This window comes from Actinia tenebrosa, unplaced genomic scaffold, assembly GCF_029948245.1.
Source record: "Actinia tenebrosa isolate PJP-AT-01 unplaced genomic scaffold, QUT_ActTen_1.0 PGA_scaffold9__36_contigs__length_13948895, whole genome shotgun sequence".
Classification (NCBI taxonomy): domain Eukaryota; kingdom Metazoa; phylum Cnidaria; class Anthozoa; order Actiniaria; family Actiniidae; genus Actinia; species Actinia tenebrosa.
The window spans coordinates 9,370,564-9,396,357 of record NW_028292586.1 but is presented as its reverse complement, the minus strand read 5'-3'; the positions used below and the strand labels follow the sequence as shown (position 1 = coordinate 9,396,357).

The 25,794-nt window shown below is 37.6% G+C and overlaps 1 protein-coding gene and 2 long non-coding RNA genes across 5 annotated transcripts; 2 read left to right on the top strand and 1 right to left on the bottom strand.

Moving 5' to 3' along the window:
- Positions 1-10,341: 10,341 nt before the first annotated feature.
- Positions 10,342-15,687, top strand: LOC116287990 (chymotrypsinogen B). 3 transcript variants are annotated; one of them, XM_089024659.1, is made up of 7 exons: positions 10,342-10,464; positions 11,696-11,763; positions 13,054-13,251; positions 13,746-13,952; positions 14,575-14,889; positions 14,974-15,132; positions 15,569-15,687. In XM_089024659.1, the coding sequence occupies exons 2-7, from the start codon at positions 11,724-11,726 to the stop codon at positions 15,670-15,672; spliced, it is 1,023 nt and encodes a 340-aa protein (XP_088880785.1). In that variant the 5' UTR covers positions 10,342-10,464; positions 11,696-11,723; the 3' UTR covers positions 15,673-15,687. The 3 variants fall into 3 exon arrangements, with proteins under 3 accessions (XP_088880785.1, XP_031550564.2, XP_031550563.2); XM_031694704.2 differs by lacking the exon at positions 10,342-10,464 and having other exon boundaries at positions 11,472-11,763; XM_031694703.2 differs by lacking the exons at positions 10,342-10,464; positions 11,696-11,763 and adding an exon at positions 12,346-12,446.
- Positions 15,688-16,303: 616 nt separating this feature from the next.
- LOC148904746 (uncharacterized) lies at positions 16,304-17,900 on the top strand. Its single transcript, XR_016118799.1, has 2 exons — positions 16,304-17,365; positions 17,675-17,900. It is a non-coding gene; the product is annotated as an uncharacterized LOC148904746 (long non-coding RNA).
- Positions 17,901-20,902: 3,002 nt separating this feature from the next.
- On the bottom strand, positions 20,903-22,488 carry LOC116287987 (uncharacterized). Its single transcript, XR_016118798.1, has 3 exons — positions 22,434-22,488; positions 22,017-22,223; positions 20,903-20,979 (listed from the first exon to the last, which is right to left on the bottom strand). It is a non-coding gene; the product is annotated as an uncharacterized LOC116287987 (long non-coding RNA).
- Between the last annotated feature and the right edge of the window lie 3,306 nt (positions 22,489-25,794).

Below are 25,794 nucleotides of genomic sequence, written 5' to 3'. Positions count from 1 at the left end.
TATCTATATGCACCGATAAAACACGGCCTCTATAATTTAAAATAACACTTTTAAAATATGCCCTTTGGCAGGAAAAACTTGGTTGCTACAGACGGATGTTTTCTCACAACTTTCATGCCTATCATGCTGGCGACACGATTCGCTCGTACTACTTGCTGACAACTGTAATGTCAGCTTAACTTAAAAGCATACAAGTGCAATTCCATCTATATGTGTTTATATATGACTATAGCTCAATCATCTGGACTGAAAGTATCAGATCTAGCCATCACCTAAGGTTCTGGCTTGATGGGATACTAGTCTCTCTCTATCACCTGGACTGCGAGTATCCCATCTAGCCATTACCTTAGGTGATACTTAGATGGGGTACTCGCAGTCCAGGTGATTGAGTTAGTCATATCTAAACACATAAATATTTATTATAGCTTAATTTATGCTATCGTAGGGCACGACTACCAGCCCACTGAATAAAATTCCCCTAACAATTATACTCTCTCTAGTCAAATCAAAGAAGACGTTCGGAAATCCTTCACCTTTGGCCATGCAAAAACATATGAAAAAACTGAAAAGTGAGCGCTCGTATGATTGATTGTCTCATGAGGCATTCAGCTGAAAGGAAAAAGAGTAACTAGCTTAGCTTGTGACAAGTCAAGGGTAATCTTAAATATGGTCAAGGATACCATTAAATACGGTCATTTGAAAAAAAAACTCTTAATTAAGGTCAAGGATACCCTTAATTTCGAAAAAAGGATACCCTTAAATACGGGCATTTGAAAAAGGATACTAAAGGGTACTATTAAATAAATCATTTCAAAAAAAGGATGCTATTAAAAACGGTTATTTGAAAAAAGGATACTCATAAATACGGTCATTTGAAAAAAATTTACGGTCAAGGATACTCTCATTAAAAGACTATATCCCGGTCGTAGAATGCATATCATATCGTGTGAGGACAGTCATTAGAAATTATCATTCGATATCATGCCGACCAATGTCACATCATAACAAATATCGCATTGGACATTCCTTCGGGGAGGTGGAGGTGTAAGTAATGGCTTACAAGAGGATTTCGGGTGAAAATATTGAACTAACGCATGGACTGCCTGCGGAGCAGATAACACAAGGAGCCCAACCCGTTTTCCACAAATATTCTCATTTAGCTTACAAAGCAGATGGTGCCTCAAAAAGATTCGTGTGCGCCTTTTTTTTTTTTTTTTTTTGCGCTTGGACGAACGGACAAATATAGTTTAAGAGTTTATTAGGAACATCAAAGATCCTTTCACTGGATGTGAACTACATGACACCATGTGGAAGCTACTTATTCAAACTCATTAAAAAGATCTTTTTAAAATCAGTTATAAGTTTACGTTTAACTCGAAGCAAAACAAACAAACAAACAAACAACAACAAAAAACAAGAAGAAAAAAACAAAACAATAACAACAACAATAAATAAAATAAAATAAAATAGATAAAAATAAACTTGATGGGCGGAACTGGTTTAAAAGCTGATGAGGAGCTTCAAGGTCCTTCCACTGGATGTGAACTCCATCAGACCATGACTATTTCACATCCAGTGAACATGACGAGCTACACGGCCTAGTTACCGGCGAGAAGCAGCACTTTCAAAGTGCTGGTTTCAAATTTCGTTTCTATTCATTGCATAGGGAATACTTGAGTAATGCATGTCATCGTACGGATTAACACAGCATGCCACTATCAATGGACGGCGCATTTATACATCACTGAAACAGTATTTACATCATTATAAGATATCATGTGACTCTTCTGTAGCGCTTTATTTGAAAGGGTCACTGAGAACGTTTCGATGAACTATTGCCCAAGATCAAAGGATTTCAGGTTTTTCTTACACATTATCACTCCTCTAACCCTTTTACTGTTATTTTATGTATGTGATGTGCGTTTATTGTCTTTGTATTAGATCTGTAGGCAGCATTTATGCTTAGGTACTTGCATACCTGTATAATTTGTATGCTTACTTAGATCACTGTCCGTGTTTTGTATTAGATCTGTAGGCAGCATTTATACTTGGGTACTAGTATACCTGTATAATTTGCATGCTTACTTAGATCACTGTCCGTGTTATGTATTAGATCTGTAGGCAGCATTTATACTTGGGTACTAGTATACCTGTATAATTTGTATGCTTACTTAGATCACTGTGTTTTGTAATAGATCTGTTGGCAGCATTTATGCTTAGGTACTAGTATACCTGTATAATTTGCATGCTTACTTAGATCACTGTGTTTCGTGATAGATGTGTCCAGTTTCTGTTTAGTAATACGTCTGCTGATTCTTAGCTCGTGTGGTACTTTTCATAAATGTTTGTTTCAATGAAATTGTTTCATTGGCTTTTTAATCCTACAGGTAATAAGTGATTATATGACAAGTATATTATGTTTTGGGTGTCTTATTGGGACTTTCATATCCAAGCGACCTACTAGCGCGAATGAGTTGGTTTATAACTCTAAGGCCGTGTTTTCACTAGGTTTCCTAACTAGCCTAAAATTTCTCAAGGTGTTTGTTGACAGACCAACTTTAGACCAGTATAACTTGCCGACTGTTTTCACTTGAATTTTTAGTGTCAGTATGAGTGACAGATTCTTGGATATAGTTACATCCCGCGCATTTCGAAATAATGGCGGGAGATGAAGGACTCGTGTTTACAACTCTTCTTTTAATCGTGGCTGTCTTTCTTCGCAAACGTTCACGATTTCTTCGCAATCTTCGATTGTTATCCTTAAGAGGGAGGCAAGGAGCTAACAGAGTGTAGGCATATTTACAGATGCTTGATGTTTTTGCCTGGCATTCGTCATCTTGACATCTCGGAAATCGGATTAACTATCATCTGTAGCAACCAAGACTACATGCTGTTTACCGTAAAATAGGCTCTCCAGCTCGTCATGGGACCTTTTTCATAATTGATCAAAAAGTTATATGTTTTGGTCAACGCAAAAGAAAAAAGAAAATAGATAAAAAGAAAATTAATGGACGAATGTGGATGGAGTAAAAGGTTGAAAGTTGCTTTCACTGGATGTGAAATTCATGGGGCTCGCTATATATATTGAAAAAGTTTTCGTCTTCTTTTTCCACAAACAAAAACAAAACAAACATTTTCCAACATCAACAGCTGCTGTATTACTCTTAAATGTAATAACACCCATAAATGTAATACCCACCATAAATGTAATAAAAATCAACCATAAATGTAATAACAACCATAAATGTAACAACAGTCAACCATAAATGTAATAATCGACCCTACCATAAATGTAATAACACCCATAAATGTAACAACAGTCAACCGAGAGGACGAAGGTAGGCTTTGTTTTTTACCCAAAACAACATACTCCTCCTTGAGAACACTTGGCATTTCTGGGCCTACCTTCGTCCTTTCGGGCGTCGTGAACCAGGCCCGGATCTCGCGTTCTCTTGGACGATTATCTTCTTTACCTTTATATCACTACGTCAATCCCCAACATACACTCATGTCATTCAGGGTTAGGGTTACAAAGGGGGTAATACCGTGCTTTTTTGTGTTTCACTAAAATTTCTTGAAACTTGGTAACATTGAAAAGTCTAACAAATGTCACTACTCTGTCGTTTTACTTTTTTAAATTTCGACATTTTTGGCGGGAAAATGACGTCGTCAATTTTAACGGAAAATCGAAATACTCCTCAATTGAAGATTTTAACTGCGCATTGCATTTGAAAGAACTGCACACGAGGAGTTCAAAAATGCAACCTTGTTTATTTCTGATATGGGAACCAAGAGATATGATTTTTTGACTGCTCATGTGCAGTTCTTTCAAATGCGCTGGTTAGAATTTTCTATTGAGGAGTGCGGGACCCGGATATGCAGGCGACCCGGCCACATTATCATCTTTATTTTATTTATTCATTTTTACCTATATTTCAATCTTGAACAATTTCTTTAAAATAATTTTTCCTATTTATATTGACTGTATATAATATTGTTATTAAGCGCTCTTGAATGTTGTATAGTACGAGCGCTATATGAATGTTAGCAATGATTATTTATTATTAATAGGTTGTCTTTTGGATTTTTCTGTTCTTTGAGGGAATCTTTTAAAATAACATAGTTATCTCAGTAGTCAGTTGTTTGTCCGTCGTAAGTTTTGCTCATGAAAATCTCAGTGAAATCTGAAGGCCGCTTTATCGTGTTAAAATTGCCATAATTTTTCAGTTTTTTTATTTATCTGTACTGTCCAAAACCTCCATTCCTTTCCTTGAGACAGTCTTGTATTTTCTTGTATTTGCTGATTTTTTTCACGCGCAATTTGATTGGTCTTGCTATGCCGTGGCCTTGGCGTGACCGTGTCCGCGCCGTGATTATGCCGTGTTTCGAGTATTTGATTGGATGGAGAGTAAATTATCGTGCAATGTGATTGGACTGGCGTATCCCTTGCTGTGTCACGACCGTGTTCGTGCCGTGAACTTTTCACGGTCATACGAAAACTGCACTATGTATATGCGTACTCAAAAGGGAAGGGAACTCCCACATCATAATGCTTCAGCTGTCAGTATTGTATATGTTTGGTGAGCAATTTGAAATATTCGGACTCCACAACCATACGCGCGGCAATTAACTCTGCTGCTGCGACGGTAAATTTTCAGAGCGATCTTGATTGGCGCGACCAGCAATACGTAACACAACATGGGTTACCAATTTTTTCTTAAGTGTGGTGCTCCGTCATAACATGTAGCGACGACGAAATTAATTTAGTGTGCAGAATATGACTGGGAATCCAAATTTAGTAAAAGCTCTAATCTTGTTGTCAATCAACTTCTACCAGACTGTTCTTTTTAAACCAGAAAAGTACAGCCCGATTTTTTTTTTCAAACAAAGATTGCAAAACTGTTTACTTAACGCTGAATGTCCAAGCAAAGAAAGTATACACCTACTTACCTACAAAGACAAAAGAAAAAGATCAGCTTCACTGATCTTCTTTTGTTTTTTAATATAAATCCTATCCCACTAAACTACTAATGTTCTATTTTCGTATGACAAGGTTTTTGCAAGTAGGTGTACGTCCTTTCTAAAGAAAAACATAAGAATCCTAACTTTTTCAATTAATAAACTTCATTGATGAAGAATATGAAATAAATATATATTTAAAAAAAAGATCTAATGGAAGGAAGAAGAAGGAAAAAAGTATATTAATACGGTGGGAATCGAACCCACGTCCACCAACTTTAATTATATATATGTAATTAATTCTAAAACATAGAAGAAAAAATACTAGTGCCTTCGTGCCATACCCCGAGACATCCGCTGGGTCATCGTATGGACTTCGGACATGACGGCAATTAAGTCCCTCTGCCCTTGGGTGTACGGATTACGCAGGATAGTGTTCTAGCCGAAGCATCAGGGGAGAGACTAGCCGGCCCCCAGACCATATCTACAGCTAATCCCTTGCACTCTGCCATGCACTGGCACGTTGATTTCAAGTGGAAAATAATCTTGTCTATCTGGTGCTTTGTTTTCATGGCTATTGTTGTGCTAATTTCCTGAAATCGTGGCCCAATGGAAAATACTTGGGCTTACAAGACACTGAGTCAAGCACGTTTGAGTGAGATTAGTACTTGGATGGGTGATCTGAAATTTATAGTTTCCCAACACGGTTTTTGAAATCCTTTTTTTTAAAGGTTTTCTAGTTAAGATACTCGAATAGATATAGACCTTATAAATGTTGTGTTTTCTTTTGCACTTTTAATCTGCCATAGTGTAACCAATTCCCGTCTACTCATTGCTTTGTTTTTGTTTCAAGACGTGTTCGTGTTGGTGGGGAAATAGTTATGCGTATTTAATCAAACAATCACTTCTCTAAGTATCTAATTACAACTGCGTAAGCTAATATTGTAACATCTCCCCTTTTATAATGTTTGAAATACATGGCTGGGATGATATAGAAAGATTTTAAAGATTTAAAAAATAAATGACCAAACAAAATGGCTGACTAAACTACGAAATGATTATATGGATATTAAAGTTCAACTGTAACAAAATCAATGTCCTATAAATGTTCGGTAGTCAAGTAAACCGATCAGGTTTCTTAACCACTCTCTGACTTCTTCGCAGTACAGGTGGATTGACCGCGGGTTCTGACGCAGGTAGAACTTGAGGTGTCCTTGCACTGTCTGCCTCTGGTGATGCTTGTGTGTCACTAGCTGGTTCTTTCGGTGCTTCGTCGACGGGCTTTAAAAGCTGTCTGTTTCGGCGAAGTAACTCTCCGTTCGACTCAACTAGATATGACCTGTCTGAGAGTTTCTCTTTACAGTTCCCTACTTCCCAGGGCTTGCCTCTCTGGTTTGGCGCTACTCTTACCTCTTGGCCTATTTCTAGGTCTGGTAGGACCTTTACATGTCTGTCGTAGTGACTTTTGGCTTTCTGGCGCTTAAGGTGGATTTTGGTTGTCACACCTTCCGCTACTTTGGGATACAGAAGGTTAGTTGCTATGGGGACTAGTGTCTTTGTTCTCCTAGACATCAAGCGCTGTACTGGGCTGCTCTGCATTCCTTGAGTGGGGGTATTTCGATAATCTAGCAAGGCTAACCACGGATCTTTACGGTCGTGCATGGCTTTCTTGAGCAGGCTCTTGGCTACTTTCACTGCTGATTCCGCCTTTCCATTTGACTTTGGGTGGTATGGCGATGAGGTGACATGTTTGAACTCCCAGTCTCTTGCGAATTCAGCAAACTCATTGCTGACGTATTGAGGCCCGTTGTCGGATACCAGCACATCGGGTATCCCATGTCGACTGAACTGTTCCTTCAGAAACTTGGTAATGGATGCTGAGGTTGTATCTTTCAGAGGACTTATTTCTATGTAGTCTGAGTAGTAATCTACCAAGACTATATAGTCTCTGTTCTGCAGCGTGAAAAGATCTGTGCCTAGTCTGCTCCAAGGTCTGTCGGGTATTTCGTGCGACTGCATTGGCATGCTGGGGTTACTTGGTTGATATTCTGAGCACACATGACAAGCCTTTACTGCATTTTCGATGTCGTGGTTCATTGCTGGCCAGTAAACGCGATCTCGTGCTTTCCTTGCACACGCCTCGATTCCTTGATGACTTGAGTGTAACCTCGCGACTACTTCAGATCTGAGGGCTCGAGGTATGATGATGCGTTGATTCTTGAATAAGATGCCGTTGTGGAGTGTCAGTTCCTCTCGGAAATGCCAGTAGTCTCTGATAGCTACTGGTACTTTGTCACGTACGTCAGGCCATCCTATTAGTATAGTATTCTTAAGTGACTGCATTGTAGGGTCTTGCTCTGTGGCTTTTTGTAGTTGCGCTAACCTTTCACTTGTGACCTTTACATTGTCGAGGGGGTTGATTTCTTCTAGTTCTAGCGCAAACACTTGGAACTCGTCTCCAGGTTCTCCTTGGTCTGCGAGGAAGGCTCGTGAGAGGTGATCTGCCACGTACATTTGTTGTCCTGGCTTGTAAGTTACGTTCAGGTTGTATCGCTGTAGGCGTAATATCATCCTCTGTAACCTGCTGGGTGCTGCTAACAACGATTTCTTGAAGATCACTTGCAAAGGTTTGTGGTCTGATTCTACTGTTATCAGCTCTCTCCGTGTGATGTACTGGCTGAACTTTGCACAAGCGAAGACGATTGCAAGACATTCTTTTTCGATTTGTGCGTAGCGTTGCTCAACTGGTGTGAGAGTTCGGGATGCAAACGCTACTGGTTGGCCGTTTTGAAGCAAGGTTGCTCCGAGGCCTTTCTCACTAGCATCACATTGGATAGTGACTTCTTCGCTCATGTCATAGTACTTGAGTACTGGATGCGCAATCACGAGTTGTTTAACTTCTGAGAAGGCTTTGTCGTGCTGGCGTGACCACACAAATCTTGCATTCTTTGTGGTTAGTTCACGAAGAGGCAGTGCGACTTCTGATAGTCGAGGGAGAAACTTGGAGAGATAATTTACAAAGCCTAGTAGGCTGAGTGTCTCTTGCTTGTTGGTAGGCTTTGGCATTTCGGTCACTGCTTTGACCTTATCTGGATCTGGCTTGAGTCCGGTGGATGACAAGATGTGTCCCATGAACTTCACTTCTTTTCTCCGCATGATGAGCTTCTTGCTGTTCAGCTTTAAGTTGATCTGTCTTGCTCTCTTGAGCAGACGTAGCAGATTTTCGTCATGGTTTTTGTTGGCTTCTGCTAATGTGTCACCGTAACCGACCACTAACATATCGTCGCGGAGCACTTCCACGCCTTCTAGGTCTCCCAGTCGCTCGTGTAGGGTGCTTTCGAATTCCTCTGGGGCTGAGCTGACGCCAAAGGGCATGCGTAGATATCTGTAACGGCCAAATGGGGTCCAAAAGGTTGTAAGCTTACTGCTAGCTTCGTCCAAACCGATTTGGTAGAACCCATCCTTTGCGTCTAACGTTGTGAAGACTTTGGCCTTGCCGAGTCTGGGTAGCATCTCATCCATCGTAGGCATTTGGTATTTGGGTCGTTTGATCGCTTTGTTTAGATCTTTGGGATCCAAACAGATTCGTATCTTTCCAGGTTTGGCTACAACGACCATGCTGCTGATCCATTCGGTGGGTTCTGTCTCTTTGACAATGATTTTCTTTTTCTCGAGTTCAGCTAACTTTGTTTTGACTTCCTGGCGAAGCGTAACTGCGATTCTTCTAGGCGCGTGTTGAACTGGCGTGACATCTGGGTCAACTGCGATTGTAGCGTTACCAATGTTTCCCAATCCTTCGAAGACGTCTCGAAAATCTTTTAAGATACTTTCTTTAGTTAGGGGCAGAGTTCCGGTTTCTTGAACCGCGTGGACTTGATGATCGATGTTTAACTTGATTAGATCTAATTGTTGGCATGTCTCGGCTGATAAAATTGGTTTGTGGTTTCCGTTGACAACCTGAAATTTGAAGCAATGTTTTTCGTTGACCTTAAGTGTCACTTCACCTAATGTTTCCATGATTGATCCATCAAACAATCGTAGTTTGACATTGCTTTGCTTGAGCGTCGGATTACCGTCTTGGTTGATGATTGCTACATCCTTGTGGCTGATTACGTTACAGGTCGCTCCTGTGTCTAGTTGGCAGTCCAAATCCGTTTTATAACTGGAATTGGTGTTCATAAACTCAAGCTTTGCAAAAAGCTGCTTGCCCTTCGTTTTCACCGAACCAACTTCTTCAATCTTCAACGTGAATTCGTCGGATGAGTATTCTCCTTCTTCTGATTCTCCTGATTCAGCTGTCATCGCTTTGACATTGCTTGACCTCGATTTACACACAGACGCGAAATGGTTTTGTTTCTTGCACGTTTTGCATTCACGGCCATAGGCGGGGCAGTCTTCTAACTTGTGTTTCTGAGAACCACCACAGCGGTAGCACTTGTAACTGCTCGTTCGTTGACTTGTAGTTCGTTTACTGTCCTCGCTTGGCGTTCTGTGGGAACGTCTGTTGTTGTACTTGTCACTTGGCTTGCTTGGAGATTTAGGCTTCCGTTCTCGTATTTCATTGATTTCTTCGTTATTTGTCTTATCCACTAGACTCATGGCTTTTAACTGACTGCTAGCTAATTCACTTGAGCGGCAAATGTTGAGGGCTTTGTTGAGATCTAGACTGTCCTCTTTTAAAAGACGTAGTTTTGTTGCGTGTTCTCGTATACCAAGAACGAGTCGATCCCTGATAAGCTCTTCCGTTAACGGACCAAACTGACATGATGAAGCGCATTTTCTAAGGCGATTTACGTAGCCATCTACGGTTTCTTCTGGGCCTTGAGTACAGCTGTTGAACAGATATCGTTCGTACACCACGTTGCGCTTTGGTTTGAAGTAGGCTTCTAGCGCGTTTAAGCATGTGTTTACGTCGTTCTTTTCTTCGTCACTTAACTTGAGATTAAGGAATATTTGCAGACATTCCTTCCCCATTACAGAGCGAAACGTTGCTAGTCGTATCTTTGGGTCTTGCTGGTACAGTCCGGTTGCGACTTCGTAGTCCTCCCACTGTTGTTTAAAGAAGTCCCAATTGTTTACTTGATCTCCTTTGGTATTCATCGGCGTTGGTACCGGAAAATGCGACGTGAATATTGGTCCTCGTGGACCGCTGCTGGTCGAAGCTTCCTCCTTACTTGACATATTACTTCTTCAATGCCTCGGCAGTAGGAACTTGACGGTTTTTTTCAGCTACTTTGGAAGCGTTATTTCCAATTTATTTCTGACACCATGTTTCAAGACGTGTTCGTGTTGGTGGGGAAATAGTTATGCGTATTTAATCAAACAATCACTTCTCTAAGTATCTAATTACAACTGCGTAAGCTAATATTGTAACAGTTTTGTTTCTGACGGTTTTGATATTTTAATTTTCGTTCACTTGGCGTTTTGAGTCTTCATGGAAATTTATGTTCAACTTGAAGTGCACCTAACCCTGATATAATACTTTCAGTATTGATTCTACATAAAGTGAGTAGTTGAATGGTGAAATATTTCTCAGTTATTTGAGCTGCATTATGTTACTGACTGTGACGTCACCCCAGGCTTTTGAGTTTTAATTTGTTTTGATTTTGAATTCTAAACACTAGCCATTATAAGACATCAAATTTACGATAAACATTGTGGAAACCTTGAGTATAATGTTATGCATTTTAAATAATTTGAATACTTAATGAAGACAGTCAGTAACATATCTTTGGAAGTATAAGCCTTTAACTTTGCTTTGCAGGCTTCATGACCTAAAAAACACAACTTCTTGACGAAAATTATTTTTCGACTTCATTCAGTTGAAAAATGCATTTTCTTGCAAGAAAAATTGCTATTAATTCGCCAGGAAGATGAAAAATATGGCATGTTTTGTGGTCATGAAGCTGGTGAAACAAGAATTAATGCTTCGTAGGTCTTCACATCGTATCACAAAAGAAACAACAACAACAACTTTATTCTCATTTCAATAATAATGTTACAATTATAATTGCTTAACCGCTGTTAGCATAAAAAACTATTCGAGGCGGTAGCAATTTGAGAAAAACAAAATTAACATAGCTTAATTAATAGAGAAAAGAATTGTAAAAAAGAATGAAACGAAACAAAAGAAAAGGGACAAATTAAAGGGACAAACTTTCGAGAGGTATATATATCTTATGTAATATTATATATACATACACTCGATTGCAGAAACGTTGTAGTATGAATTTTAGACTAGGAAAACATTCTTTAAGCTTCTTGGCGAGTTACTGTGATTCCCAGTCGCAAACGAAAAATTTAGTTTTGGTGCACGTCAATCAAGCGTTTGAAATTAGAAGTCCGAATCTTTAGATATGTTTAAGAAACCCTTTTGATTGACGTCTACCAAAACTCAAATTTTCGTTTGTGATTTAGGTCTCATTTGGTCGCGTGTGACTGAGAATGTTATTGCAGTAATAGCAAATATCTACTTTAGACATCTACTAAAAAAAAATTTTTTTTGCAAGAAAAAAGGAATTTTATCGTTATTTTGTGCGCTAACTTATCTTTAATCACCAAAAAGCTACCCGAATCTGTCATCTTCGTTTACATTCTCACATTTAGATAAAATCCTGTAGAATGCCAGTGACAATGACGGATCGATTTGATCTCATGACCTTTTAGTACAAGTCGCGTTTCACTAATTACGTATACCCTTTCCTTCATTAACTATTTCTTTCTCTCACAACTCCAGTTTTAGGCATCGTCTTTGCCGAACTGTGATGGCAGTGGAGCAGTTGCACGCTATTTCAAATGTCCATGGTAAATATGTGTCAAAATCTTAATCAATGTTTAAGGAACTGTAAAATGAGTGCAAAAAGGCAGAGGGAAGATCATCACCCGTTTTAAAGGCCGACTCTAGCCCACCCCCTCTACCACTTCCCTCAACCTTGCATCCTTAGTTTGATTAATTCATTTTATTTAGTTTCACCTTTTGTACTTCCCCAACTCTCGGTACATAATCGTGAAACAAGTGAAACAAGTACACAGAATGTATTTTCAGCTGTCTAGATCCCTGTATCAACTACGTGGTACAGCTGTATTAGTAGCGATGCTCACAATCCGACAAATGTTGACAAGGTTTACGAAACATGACTCGCTCAGTTGAATCAGGTGTTCCACTTTCTGGATGCGAATTGAATAGATGTATTTACCTTTCTATTTTGTACATTTGATGTTTTTTAAAGTCATGTTTTCAATAAAAAAGAAGTTCCAAAGGTTATGAGTGCGTCTAACCAGCAGTGTCACCGATTCTATGTTTTTCTATTTGCTTGTATTCTTAGGTGTGATGACAGTGTTTGTAAGGTAAAAATCAGCTGTACCATTAAATACCTTTATATTCTGAAACCCAAAAACATCAAACCATACATAGCTTTAACTGATTATGAAGATGAATTGGTTTGTAGCTCTTTTATTTTTTGTTGGCATATCGTTGGTTTATTCCCGTAAGTTTATGGCATGTATACAGAGAGTCGTACTGTGAATACTGCAGCATGAAGTTAATGGATTGTGATTCAAATTGCAATTGGTTGTGAGAAACTAAATTCACATCATATATTGAAGTTAAAAATATTTTAAACTCGCATTTTTATTCTTGATAAATCTTCATACCAGTTTCATGTGCCAACTCTTGTGCCAATACTTCGGTTTGATACTTGAAGATATAAACAGCTAAAAACTAGTGTGAGCTGCGTCGGTGTTTCTAATGAAACAGTAATGATGAAAAGGTAAATTAGACACCGTGAAAAGATGAAAAAACTTACTGACTAGCGTCCGAAACGTCAGTTTTTTCATCTTTTCACGGTGTCTAATTTACCTTTTCATCATTACTAGTTCGATACTTGCTTTACTCCTATAATCGATATCGTATTCAACCCGCTAATGTGCTACCTACTAGTAACTGTAGAATATTTCATATTCATAGAAAACCATTAGGAATAGGAAAAAATATCTTTATAATGCATCAGATCATTTGTCCTTACCCTAATATGAATCTTATGGTCCAGCAACTATAGATTCTATTCAGGAGACATTGTGTATGTTGTTTAACAGAGTGTGGACGTCGTCCTGTCGGTAGCCGTGTCATTAATGGACAAGACGCTACCCCGCATTCTTGGCCATGGCAAATCTCTCTTCGAGTCTATGGAGGGCATACTTGTGGAGGATCTTTGATTAGCCCTGAATGGGTAGTCACCGCTGCCCATTGTGTTCACAGGAATCCTTCTCCAAGTCGCTACACAGTTGTTGTAGGTAAGAAAGTTATATAGACAGCTAAAGTTTAACAATCGTTCTTTAATTTACCGAATTATGCATCAATTATTCGCCGAACTGAAGGCAGAGCGAATACTGGTTGTTATTTACTGCGGAGTCACGAGTTTTGAGCAGGGAGGTAATTATTCCCCATGTTCACTGAACCTAAGGTGAATAATTTTTTGGGTATAATTTTGCACTTGAATATAAGAGAAAATGCGAAATTTAGGGAGGGGGGAGCTTATAAATTTATTCCCGCTCTGGTAAACTTTGGGAAACATCATAATCACCGCTCAAGCAGAGAATGTAGTCTCATAATCATTGGCCACTTGACCAATCAAAGCAGGCGAAACTCTATATTCAAGTCTAAAATTATGCTAAAACGCTTTATTACGATATATACTTGATTGTGACTGTGATTATCATTATGAATTGGATTGTGATTTCGATGGTGATGGTGATACTGTTATCTGTAACTGCTAAATGTTTTTTAGGCGCGCATCGCCGAAAAGGAAAAACAAGTGTTCAACAGACTGCACGTGTTTCAAAGATTATTGAGCATCCCAAGTATGCAAGCAGACCAACAAGAAACGACATCGCATTATTAAAACTTTCGCGACCAGTCAGAATGAGCGACAAGGTTGCATCTGTTTGCTTGACAGAAGCCAAACCTCCACCAGGAACAAAATGTTATATAACAGGTAAATATAAATTATTCAACGTTTAAGTTGAAGCTGGACATACATTTAGAATTCCTGTCTGTCGATAATCTACTCGTCGACAAATTTTGTTTAAAACTTACCAAACGGGGTTAAACCTTTTTGTTTAAGAGATAAAGCAGTTTAGTGAAATACAAAGCTAGTTTTTCTGATATTACACTTACTTGCAAGAACGTTGTCATACGAAAATAGAACATTAGTGATTTAGTGGGATAGGAATTATATTAAAAAACAAAAGAAGATCACTGAAGCTGAACTCTTTTGTCTTTTAATATACTCCTTTCTCACTAAATCACTAATGTTCTAATATCGTATGACAACGTTCTTGCAATAAGTAGGTGTACGTCCATTAAAGCATTTGAAAAGCATACATTTTATTTTTATTTCTAACACACCAGGCTGCAAGGTATAAAATTAAATAACCTGACTCTTGTAGCCTTAATTAAAAATTTTGTATTCAACGGTAAGCGATGCATTGAATGTTGAAAATTTAGTAATTTATTGTTCATTTCTAAATGAAAAAAAAAAAAAAAAAAAAAAAAAGAAGAAGAAAAATGATGGTAATTTTACCAATTTATAACAAAATTACTTTGTTTGTGAAAAGGATGGGGTGCTATCAGAGGTGGTGGACCTTCGCCAGATATTCTTCAACAAGCTATGCTACCCATTGCTTCCCATGACAATTGCAAAAAGAAGTATTATGGAGTCAATTCCTTTTCCCATCTTTGTGCTGGAGAGGCTCGTGCAGGAGCATCTGGTGGATGTAATGGTGACAGCGGCGGACCATTGGTATGCGAGGATAGAGGGTCTTGGTTCCTGCACGGCGCTGTGAGCTTTGGGTTGATGAACTGCCCAACAACACATTATACTGTGTTCGCACGCGTGTCGAGTTTTGTACCGTGGATAAAACAAAACACTGGTATGGAAGCTATGAATGAAAACCTCAAGAGGTTTTTTTACTAGTTGCCATGGCTTAATATTGAGTTTGTCTGTCGTCTTATAGGTATTGGAGCGAGTGGTGGTGGGGTTAATCCGCCGTCCCCGCCACCACCACCAACTCCGACTCAAGGGCCTCCACCACCTCCCACTACTCAGTCACCTCCATCACCACCATTACCACCCACGCAGGCACCACTACCCCCGACGTCAACTCCCTCAGGAAGTAAGTGAGCTCGATGCACCTATAAGTTTTGACAAGAGAAAATGAACTAAGAAAAGGAATCTCTGGTATTCATGCTTATAACCACCGTTTATGCTATTTTTACATTAGCCATCGTTTGTTTTTCTGCACGCACATACTGGCACGCTCTACGCTGTTTAATTGCTTACCCCGTTTTGGGAAAACAAAGAAAATCAAGAGCAAACTGGGTTTAGCGCGTGCAGTACGCGCGTGCAGAAAAACCAACAATCAAATGAATGATTTTTAAAATAGCATCAATGATTTTTAAAATAACATCAAAGCTCCTTAATAGCACCAAATAGTGCTCAGGGTGGGGCACGGGGATTCCTTCCTTTAGTTCATATTCTTTTGGTTTGGATGAATTTCAACCTTTGCGTATGCTTCGCTGCTTGATATGAAAATCATGTTTAAATTTTAGATTGTAAAGACAAGGCTTACAACTGCAAAGACTTGAAGAAGTATTGTAATGAAGATAATATAAGAAACAAATGGTGTCAAAAAACTTGTGGGGCTTGTAAGTAAAAATATATTATTGATGTTCAGATTATGCAACTCTGAGGGAATACTCGTCTACATCCTAACACCAAAGCTGTTTATTAAAAAAACTGAAGAAGAACAGAAAGTTACTTTTGAAATGGAACATGTACCGCGTATAATTTTGTTAATAGCAACGCTGTCGCTGCAAAAGTTGTTTCTAAAAAGACCCTTTCACTACGTTTGGTGTACATTTTGTTGCATAATACATACCAAAGGATTTCATTGTGGATCATAAGTACAACATGTTTTGACGGCTAGGTGAGGAAATTTGTGGTAAATAAGAGGACACCACGGAAAACTGGAGGAAATTGTTTTTTTTTTTTTTTTTTTTTAACCACAGAAAATAAACAATTTTAATATGAAAAAAACGAGCTTCAAGCGGCTTCAAGCGAGCGCGTGATTTGCTGAAGTAATTTATTGGTATATTTATTTGGTTTATTTTATTTTGCTTGTCTCTTAAATAATGCACGATGCAACATACATTACGACCAAAATCATCGATTTTTTTGTCCTCTAATTTCAACTTACGATGCAAATATTTTATCACTTGCTTTTTATATAGCAATAAGAAACTATTTATGAAAATGAAAGCGCAAATTTTAATACAGCTTTCTTTTATTCTTCTTCTTAATAGGTGATCAAGGTACGTGGATATAACATTTGACATATATATTTGTATATGACAATTCAAAATTTCAATAGTGCAGTAAATGTAACTGGGTGTGTGTGTGGCCTTTCGCAGGATATTGTAGTAATACAATGATCACCTTGAAACCCCTTTGTTTCATCAAGAGGGACGTTTATTGACGAAAATCCCTCATTATGAATAGAGTGAGGGAATAATTAAAACTAAATTTCCATCAATGAAACATGAAGAACATTTAGTTCTAAATGATTCAGTAACGAGGGAGATTTAGAACTTAATCTCAATAATGAATAATTAATGAGGGATATTTAGTTTAATCTCCCCCATTCAATTAATCCCTCAACTTTCATCAATCGTTGCTACTAGAGACAGATCCAGTCTCTTACACATGTGGGATTCATTAATCGATCTTTGCTCATGAACCTTTACAAGAGTAAGTTCCAGACTATATCAAGACACGTGGGACCATTTATCAATCTTTGCACATGATTTAATGTCGCTTAGACTCGGGAACCTTAGTTAAAGTCCACTAAATTTACCCAGGTTCGGGGACATTTATTAGTCACTAATATCCCTAATATAATAAATAATGATCCTGCATTAATTGCAAAGCTTCAGAATACCTTTTGGAATACCTTAAAAATGCACAGATAATACTCTTCAAAAAAAAAAACTACATCTTAAACCCCTTTTGGATGTCCTCTTTTGCGAAATCTGATAGTTTTAAACAAAACATCTTAAGGGGATAACGAGTCAAGTTATCTTAGAGATGGAATAGATAGTGTGCATGCTTGGGAATAATGTGGCTAATTGGAATTTTCTCTCTCGTATATTTTTCCTTATTCACTTTTTCATAGTCTATTTTGGTTTTTGAAGAAAAGAGTTTTCAATACTTTTTCATTAAACTTATGTAACCATCACATTATTTTTTTCCAGATTGCAAAGACAAAGCATCAAATTGTCAGAGTTTGCAGAAGTATTGTGATAGAAGCCCCACCAAGGACGTCTGGTGTCGCAAAACTTGTGGAACATGTATGATAGTATTATCCTGTTTTCCCACTTATTTAAAGTGATGTCCCTGAGATTAAATTGTAGTTTTCCTTGTAATTCTGGGCCCAGATGCACGAAGGGTGGACAACACTATCCGACGGATAAATCTTATGTAGGGGATAAATTTATTGCATAACAACATCACCTTATCCACTGGATAAGGGTTTATTGTTGGACAATGCTACCAACCCTTCGAAAACCGGGCCCTGACAGAACTTTATCGGACGTGCTATTCTTCTTTTCAGTCCTCTTATTTATTAATTAAATTAATTAATTTTCTTTTGTTTTTAGGCTAATTTGAAGTCAACTAATTATTTCAGAAGTAAACACGTCACTATTGAATTGAGGAAATCAGTGACCCCCATTGCGCATTTTAATTTGAGTTTATGAAATCTGATGAAGGGATCTTCTTTTCTTAATATGAAATGCTTGTTTTGTTTTGTGTTATATCATTTAATGAGTTGAAATTGAAGGACAAAAAAAGAGAATTAAAACTTTTTTAATTGTCAAGAATAAAGTATTGTTGTTTGTATTGTGTTAGACCGCGAAGTGCATCGATTAACGCCTACTTTAATCGATGTACTTATCCTCCTAATAGAAAAGAAAAGAAAAGAAGGAAAAAATAAATGAAAAAGGAAGGGCAAAATAGAAAAACGTGATCAATGTACGCCATTAAACGCATAAGTACTCCCTAAAGGTTTTCAATGTCCACTACTTGCAAACGCAGCTCAGAAACCCTGGTTTGCCCATTCAGCGGAACAATATGCATACTATATCACGGAACGGCTGTTACATTTCATGCTCATTAACCTCAAGGAATTACAAAGAAGAAGGAAAAATTCGTACTTTCCACTCTCGATCGCAATCACGAAAAGCGTCAAGAAAAAATGTAATAGATAATACTGTGTCAAAATGGCGTCCTTTTGTATGGAAAGTACGACAACAATGCCTTGAAGAAACGCCATAGTATGTCTTCGTAAATGCCCTTCTGAAAAATGTAGCACAGGAAATTTGATGTACATTCACTGCCTTAAATGAATCCTGCATTTGTTTCTTTCGGCTTTAAATGTGATATGCGATTTTTGAAGTATTTGTTCAGTCACTAGAGAGTTTTAGATTTACTTTCACGGCAAACGTGAAACGTCAGTTGGCCAGTAAAAAAATCTTTTAAATTACTGAAAAAGAATCGCAAAAAAGTTCAAGTAGTAGGAAGAGAGAAGAGTATTTGCGCTTGGTGAGAAGGTTTGTAAAAGGTAAAGTAAAATACAGGAAAACTATGAAAACGTTGTCACGTTTGCCGTTTGCGGGGAGGAAAAAAGTCAATCTAAAACTCTCTACTGTGGAGGCTGGTTTTGAGAAGAGAAGCCCAGAATCGCTCGAGAATTGCGTCAAATTTACAATCGTTCTTCATTCTTCGTCTGCCATATCGAGTAGCCAGGTTCCTCGTTGGATTGGAAACAACTCTTTTAGTCACCAGTTTCTATTGAAGACGCACTTTTTTAAACCAAGCGAACTCCGTTTTGAAGTTTGGAGTCGAGGAAGGAAACCGCGCGAGGCCTGGGACCAAAATTGTTCGCGGGAAATTCCTTTTGTGCAGGTTATCTTATCTTTCTGTCATTATAACAAGGTCCCTCTTGTTCTATTTTAATTACGAAAAACTTTTTTTAAATACAAGTAAAACCTGCATAAAGACAATGAAAACTAACCAAGGATAATGAATTTGGAGCTGAACAATGCCCTGCAAACGAAATAAAAGCCCTAACTCAGAATGCGACTTGCAACATCAAGAAATCGCCCTTGCTTTTACGAGGGGCTACCACAGGTATCCCAGTAAACTGTTTTGAAAATTCTTAAATTGTACTCGCGTAATTCAAGCTCGTGCATTTACAAACACTTTTCTTTAATCACTCGCAGTAACTATTAACTACGAATTTAATTCTTATTTGCAATTCAATGTATGATTTACGCTTCCTGATGGGCTCAACGTGAAAAACTTGATTAACGGTGACCGAACTTATTATGAGTAATTTTTTAGGTTCAGGTTTTCCTTAACTACTATATGGCCAAACAATGTCTAGGCGCTGAAATTTTTCAGTTTCAATAATACTGACGATCATAATTCGAAAATTTCAATACATCTCGGCACGCCATAAGAATCACAACACACAGTGACTGGGAGATTCGGGATTTATTCGAGTCACTTTAAGGATAACAACTTTTAAAGGTATATTTACATACAAGGGCAAAGAGCAGCCCCACAATTTTGGTCCGCGAGACATCCGACATCCGTGAGTCAAAAAATCAATGGCGGACGAAAATAAACCGTAAAATTTTGACACTTTCTTTTCGAATATCAGAAAGATATTTCAGTGAGTGGTTCTTAATGTATTCACGCTTATTTCTGCAAAGTCCCAGCTCGAATGAGTCCAAGTGTCCCTTTAACCTGAACAGAAACATTACACCATGCATGTGCACTCCCAAGCGATTCAAAATATTCCCTCGCGCTCCACTAACTAACATCTTCTAAGGCTTTACAAAAATCAAATTTGTTCAGTCGTTTTTCATTTGTAACACCATCTTCCCTGATGATGGATCTAAGATCCGAAAGCTCGGAAAATAATAAATATATGTAGATAAAACAACAACTGAAGAGTGTGTCCACGATAGGATCTGGCAAGGGTTGCTACATGGGGGTTCACCGATTTTGCTGAAACTTGGTACAAATGTAGGTCTTGGTGGGTTATTTACTATCCTAGAGCATTAGTCGGATCTGTCATTTTAGTGGTAAGTTGGGTACCCCCCAATTAAAACCTTTTATTTTGACAGCTACCATATCTTAGTCAATGAAATGGTTAGGGATTCCGGGAAGCAGGTGTTTGTGAAATATGTCACGACATTCAGTAACGCTAGAGTATTTGGAAGTAAAAAAGTTGAAAAAATGCGTGTTAATTATTGATGTTAGTGAATTTTTTTGGCAAAAAAATTTTCGGTCCCTTTTCTATGGACTGTACTCTTATTCAACATGGAATGGCGTCAACATATAATCCAAACTCGTTGCATCCCTTGTTTCACTGGAGTCAAATTGCCCAGCGATAAAGCAGAAAATATCCTATTAACGAATAGCGTTTTCTACGGATGTCATCACAATTGAGCTTCATGGGATTGAAATGGGTACAAGCCAAGCTAAACGTGCTTGCTAATATGTTGCAACGATGTTTTGTTGTTTCTAAATCGTAGAAAAACTATGGTTTCATGGCTTATTAATTTTCTTTTTTTTTTTTTTTGTAAACGATTACTTTCTTACGAATTTTCTCAGCAATTCGATCCCACAAGGCTTTGCGATATCTATTTTAGGCAACCGTGAAAAACGCTACCTAGTGAAGTAATAAAACAAGATATTACAATAGCGTTACACAGCTATTAATACATTTTATTATTCGTCAGTAATATTCTTTTCTTGTTAATTTCATCATATTTGCACGACATTCTCGACTTATTTCATTTATAAACAATGGTCAATTTGCACTCAGTAGTTTTCCTTCAAATGTAGTAATGTATGGTGGTTCAGCAACCGATTCTTCTTTTTGCGAAACATCCTGTTAAAAACAATGGACTAGAGTTATAACAAATAGCAGTTTTGAAAATAATATATTTTATATATAACACTCCTATTAACCCTATTTGGCTAGCTATACTAGGGACTAGAAATATGGGAAATGTACAACGACCTCCCATAATATAATAGCAAGCTTTTCTCCCTTTCCATCCATCTTTCTGCTCAATCATTTTTTTTTTCTAATTGCCACAATTTTTGTAACTAACTAGTCGAATAGTCCCCTTCACGGTTCCATTCGCCATCTTGAAAGGTAACCGTGCCTTTGCATCGAAGCGAGACGAAGCTCACCGTTCGTCTCGCTTCGATGCAAAGGCACGGCTACCTTCATGATGGCGCAGGGAACTGTGAGAAAGACTATTGGATAAAGTTCAGTGCATTAGAGATTTGCATTGGGCTCATGCTCATTTTGTAGCGAACGATAACATTAATTTTGGCTAATTTTCAACCAAAATTCTTTTTTTTCTTTCTTCTGCATAGTTGCTTAAAGAGTAAAAACGGAAAATTGTTTCAAGATGATTGGAAATTTCCAAACTGAGTAGCAGTTACTATTCCAATAGTTAAAAAACATTGCCTTCACCTATAGACCAAATTCAAAACTCGCACCGATGTGAGGCTTAAGTTGTGAACAAAGGGATCTGGCGTGACTCAAAGTAATCTGGCGTGATTCAAATTGTCACGAATCACGCCAGATTCCTTTGTTCACAACTTAAGCCTCACATCGGTGCGAGTTTTGAATTTGGTCTATTGCACTCACTCTGCTGTTCATTTTAAAAAGGGTCACAACGATATGGAATTTTTTCCAACTTTCTTGGATTGTACGTTTTTCCGGTGATATTTTTCTGTGCTGACATAATTTACATATAAACCACAATACATTTCGGCCAATCAAACTTGAGCATTTTTTGAGTATATAAATATGAGCAAACTAAAATATTTGGTCTATGCAGTTGCTTCGAGAAAGTCAAATTAAATCGATAGCCTTTTTCTGCCCTTATATTTGATATTTCAATTACAAACCTTAAATATTCTGCAAGTCAGCATCATCTTCATCGACATCCCTTGGTCTGGGATTATAGCACTTTTTAACGCTATAGGCACGTTCAACGGCAACATTAATCTTGGTCTGTCTGCGGACCATAGAGAGAATACTTGCAGCGGCCCTCTGTACTGCAGCTTCGCGATTTTTCATATCAACACCTAATCTCACCATGTCTGCAATCATGTCTGTTGAAAAAAAAAAAAAAAATAAATAAATAAATAAAGTACCTCATTCGAACCATTTACTCCTTGGATATCATGTCATGCAATTGACGTTTAGGAAACACAGTCTCCGTGTGGAATCATGTTGGTATGTTTATAGTTAATCATTAGCATGTTTGCCAGATTTTTTAAATTGTTACCAATGTGAAAATTCAATGGTTTTAATTTACTTACCAATGATCATGGATGACTCGACTTTAGCCATTTTTATCGACTGTTGGAATGCTAGTATGTACTAAATAGATGAATTGAAAACAGCAATCACTGAAAAATTGAATACCAACCCAGATTCACAGGGAGCCCAATTTAGTAAGTGAGATAAAATTGAGGGAATTCGAAAATGAATATTTTTTTCCAATATGTGGTCAAAATAATTTCCTCCAAAATACAAAAGAGTAAAAAAGTCAATAAAAATGCATCACCACATTCTTAGGGCGCGCCTTTATTTTCCTATATAATTCCCCCGCCATTGGTATGCAACATTTAATGGTGCGTCGTGGGATGGAAATGCGGACATGTCCAGCTCAGCGCACATGCTAATATTTTCCAATGATGTTTTGTTGTCTTGATATTAATCTTTCTTTTCATTGTAACCGAAGCCGTTGGTTACAATTTGTGTCAGCAAATCAATCCCACAAGTCTTGGCGATATATATTTCAAGTAACAGTGGAAAATGTCAATAAAATATCTATTCTTTTCATTTGTAATGCTTCATAATTAAACCGATACAGGTCAACATAGCTTTGTTCAACTCTATTTAGTTTTCTTTTGTACTTTGGCGCAAAGTTTTGATCCATACTTTCAATGGAAGAGCAGTCCTAGCCTTTGATTGTCAGCGCAATATTTCACAGTATATATAGTTTATAATAAAAGTCAGGCTTCCGTGACTGAACCACATGCATGTAGTATCTGATCAATATTACTTTTTGGAAATAGAGTAATTGATAAAAAACTTACGATTTTAGCTGTCTGAACTCCAAGCTTGACAAAAGGACCTGAAGGAAATTTAAATATTTAAAACATCTGAATGCATTGGCCAAGAATAATTAGTATAATCGGAAATGTGCATCTTGTTACGTTGAGATTATCCTTGAAGTTTGGGGGCAACGTACTTTGGCGTAACTACGTTAATTGTTGTGATTGAAATTTAAAAAAATTGTTTTTGCCATGCTTTGAATAATTTAGTTTCTGTCTTTGTTCTTATCACTCTTCTAAGCACAAGTATCGACCTCCTTGCACTCATAACCTCCTTCATTAGATTGATATGACATTTAAGGTATAAAATATATTTTCGTCCAAAAGAAAATAAAGTTGAACAGCAGAACATTCTTTTTTTTTTTTTTTTTTTTTCTCTTTTTCCTTTTTCTTTTTCTTTATATATATATACGTACAAGTAACAATTAGAACTTTCGTCTATTAGATCTTTATATGTTTACTTTATTACACGTAATCCCTCAAGAGCAAACGAGACCAGAGCATTTCAGCAATGTCCAATCTACTAACCAACTGACCATGTTCTTAATACTTACAACTTACCATCAGGGATTCCATCACTGACACGGAACTGGTTGAAGTTTTTGAGAATATAACCAACGATCGATTTTGCTTTCTTGGAGTGCTCGTCGAATTCTCTCTTGACTTCAACAATGCTGTCATTGCCAGATTTTAAGTCAAATAGACCTATAGACAGATAATATGTCAAGAAATCAATTCCAAATTAAAATTACTCGTAATATAGAGAAACTCGACCATCTCGCGTTTCCGAACAGTCTGATTTCGGGGATGTAAGAATCGCTGTCGAAGGTATTGCGTGCCGGCCTGAAAGCGAGCCACTTTCGAGCAAAAATATTTAATAAAACAAAGCCCTTTGCCTGAAATTTTCTTCCACTCCTTCTCGCGCGCTTGCGGTAGTTTCGACAGCGATCACATTCTCGGCATTTTTGACCCACAATCCTGTGCGTCCTGGACTCGTTACCAGTCTTCATTTAACTTTATAAAAGGCAAACTAAGATTGATAAACGTCTTGACCTACCGCTACTCGCTGCGTGGATGAAGATACTAGCGAACCTGCGGTTAACGGCAATGAAGTATTCTCCCACAAGGTGTTTGGCTTGAAAGATGTTGTTGTTTTTCACAGCTTTATCTACCTTCTTTATCATATCTGATCAGTACATTTAAAGTTAATGCAGTTAGCAAATGCAAATGCTTGAGATGGTACTAAATAAAAGTTACAGATAGATTATTATTATCATCAATACTTGCCTATAAAATCTTCTAGCAGAAGTTTGCCGTACTTCATTAGTGGTTTGGACAGGCCAATAGTCTAAACCAAACGAAAGCGAATTGAAAAAAGGCTGTAGCAAGCCTTGAAAAATTAGAGGGGGGACCATGTCACAACACGTGATCACAAAAATCCATATTTAATTCCATAGACATCACTTATTGTTACTGTTTTGGGGAAACAGAGGGCAAGGGCCTCCCGGCCGCTATGGCGCTATAGCCCTGAGTAGTAGACATTACTTGGAACACTCATTTTTTTAAAATCTGTCTTTAAGCCGAAAAAAGGACTTACCGCTTTCTTGACTTCGAAAAGCTAAAAACGAATATATAAAACTCATGTTAGTTTATTTTAGCGAAGAAAAGCGAAGATCATTAAGCTCTACTCACTCGAAAACAGTAACGTGCACATTGATTAGATCTGTGGTCACGCTTTTTACTGTCATTCAATAAGCCTTTTCATAGTTTAAGAATCGACTCCACTGCGCATGCGATTTTATCCCGAATTTCTCACCTTCTTTTGTTTAATTAAGAACAAAAGAAGGTTTAGACAAAAGAAGGTGAGAAATTCGGGATAAAATCGCATGCGCAGTGGAGTCGATTCTTAAACTATGAAAAGGCTTATTATTTGGTTTATTATTTCAGCTCAACAAAGTCTCAACAAAATCTCAAAAGTACATATTTTCTGAAAGGTTATGCAACAAAGATTGCGTATGTAATAGTAATTAATGGTTTTATATATATTTCATTTTTTGAAGAAACATACAGCGTAAATCCTAGATTCCGTATTCTCGTTAAACGATGCTTATGCTACACATACTCACGTATACTTTTCTTAAAATTCTTGAATAAGGGACTAACATGAAGACTAAAGAAATGCCACAAATTTCATTGAGAAAAAGTCTGATTTCTTTTGTATTTTTAGGTTAGCCTAACATTCAAGATACTTTCGAAAAGAACCATCGATCGACGAGGCCGAATCAAATGTTGAGCGTATTATGCAGAAATTTGTTTTCTCAAAGTATGTATACACTTTGGCTTTTCAGTGTCCATTATTTTTCTATCCAAGTTCAAATTTCAAAATTTTGCGCCGTTCTACGTTTGAAATTCACACAGCATTTTTGGGGAAGTAATTCCAAACTTAATATTTAATACGACCCACCTTTGACACCAGCTCTTTTCCTGGCTGTTCGTATTTCACTGGGAGAGAGAGATTTCTATGTTTTAGTAGTAAATTCTGCTACAGGATGACATGTAA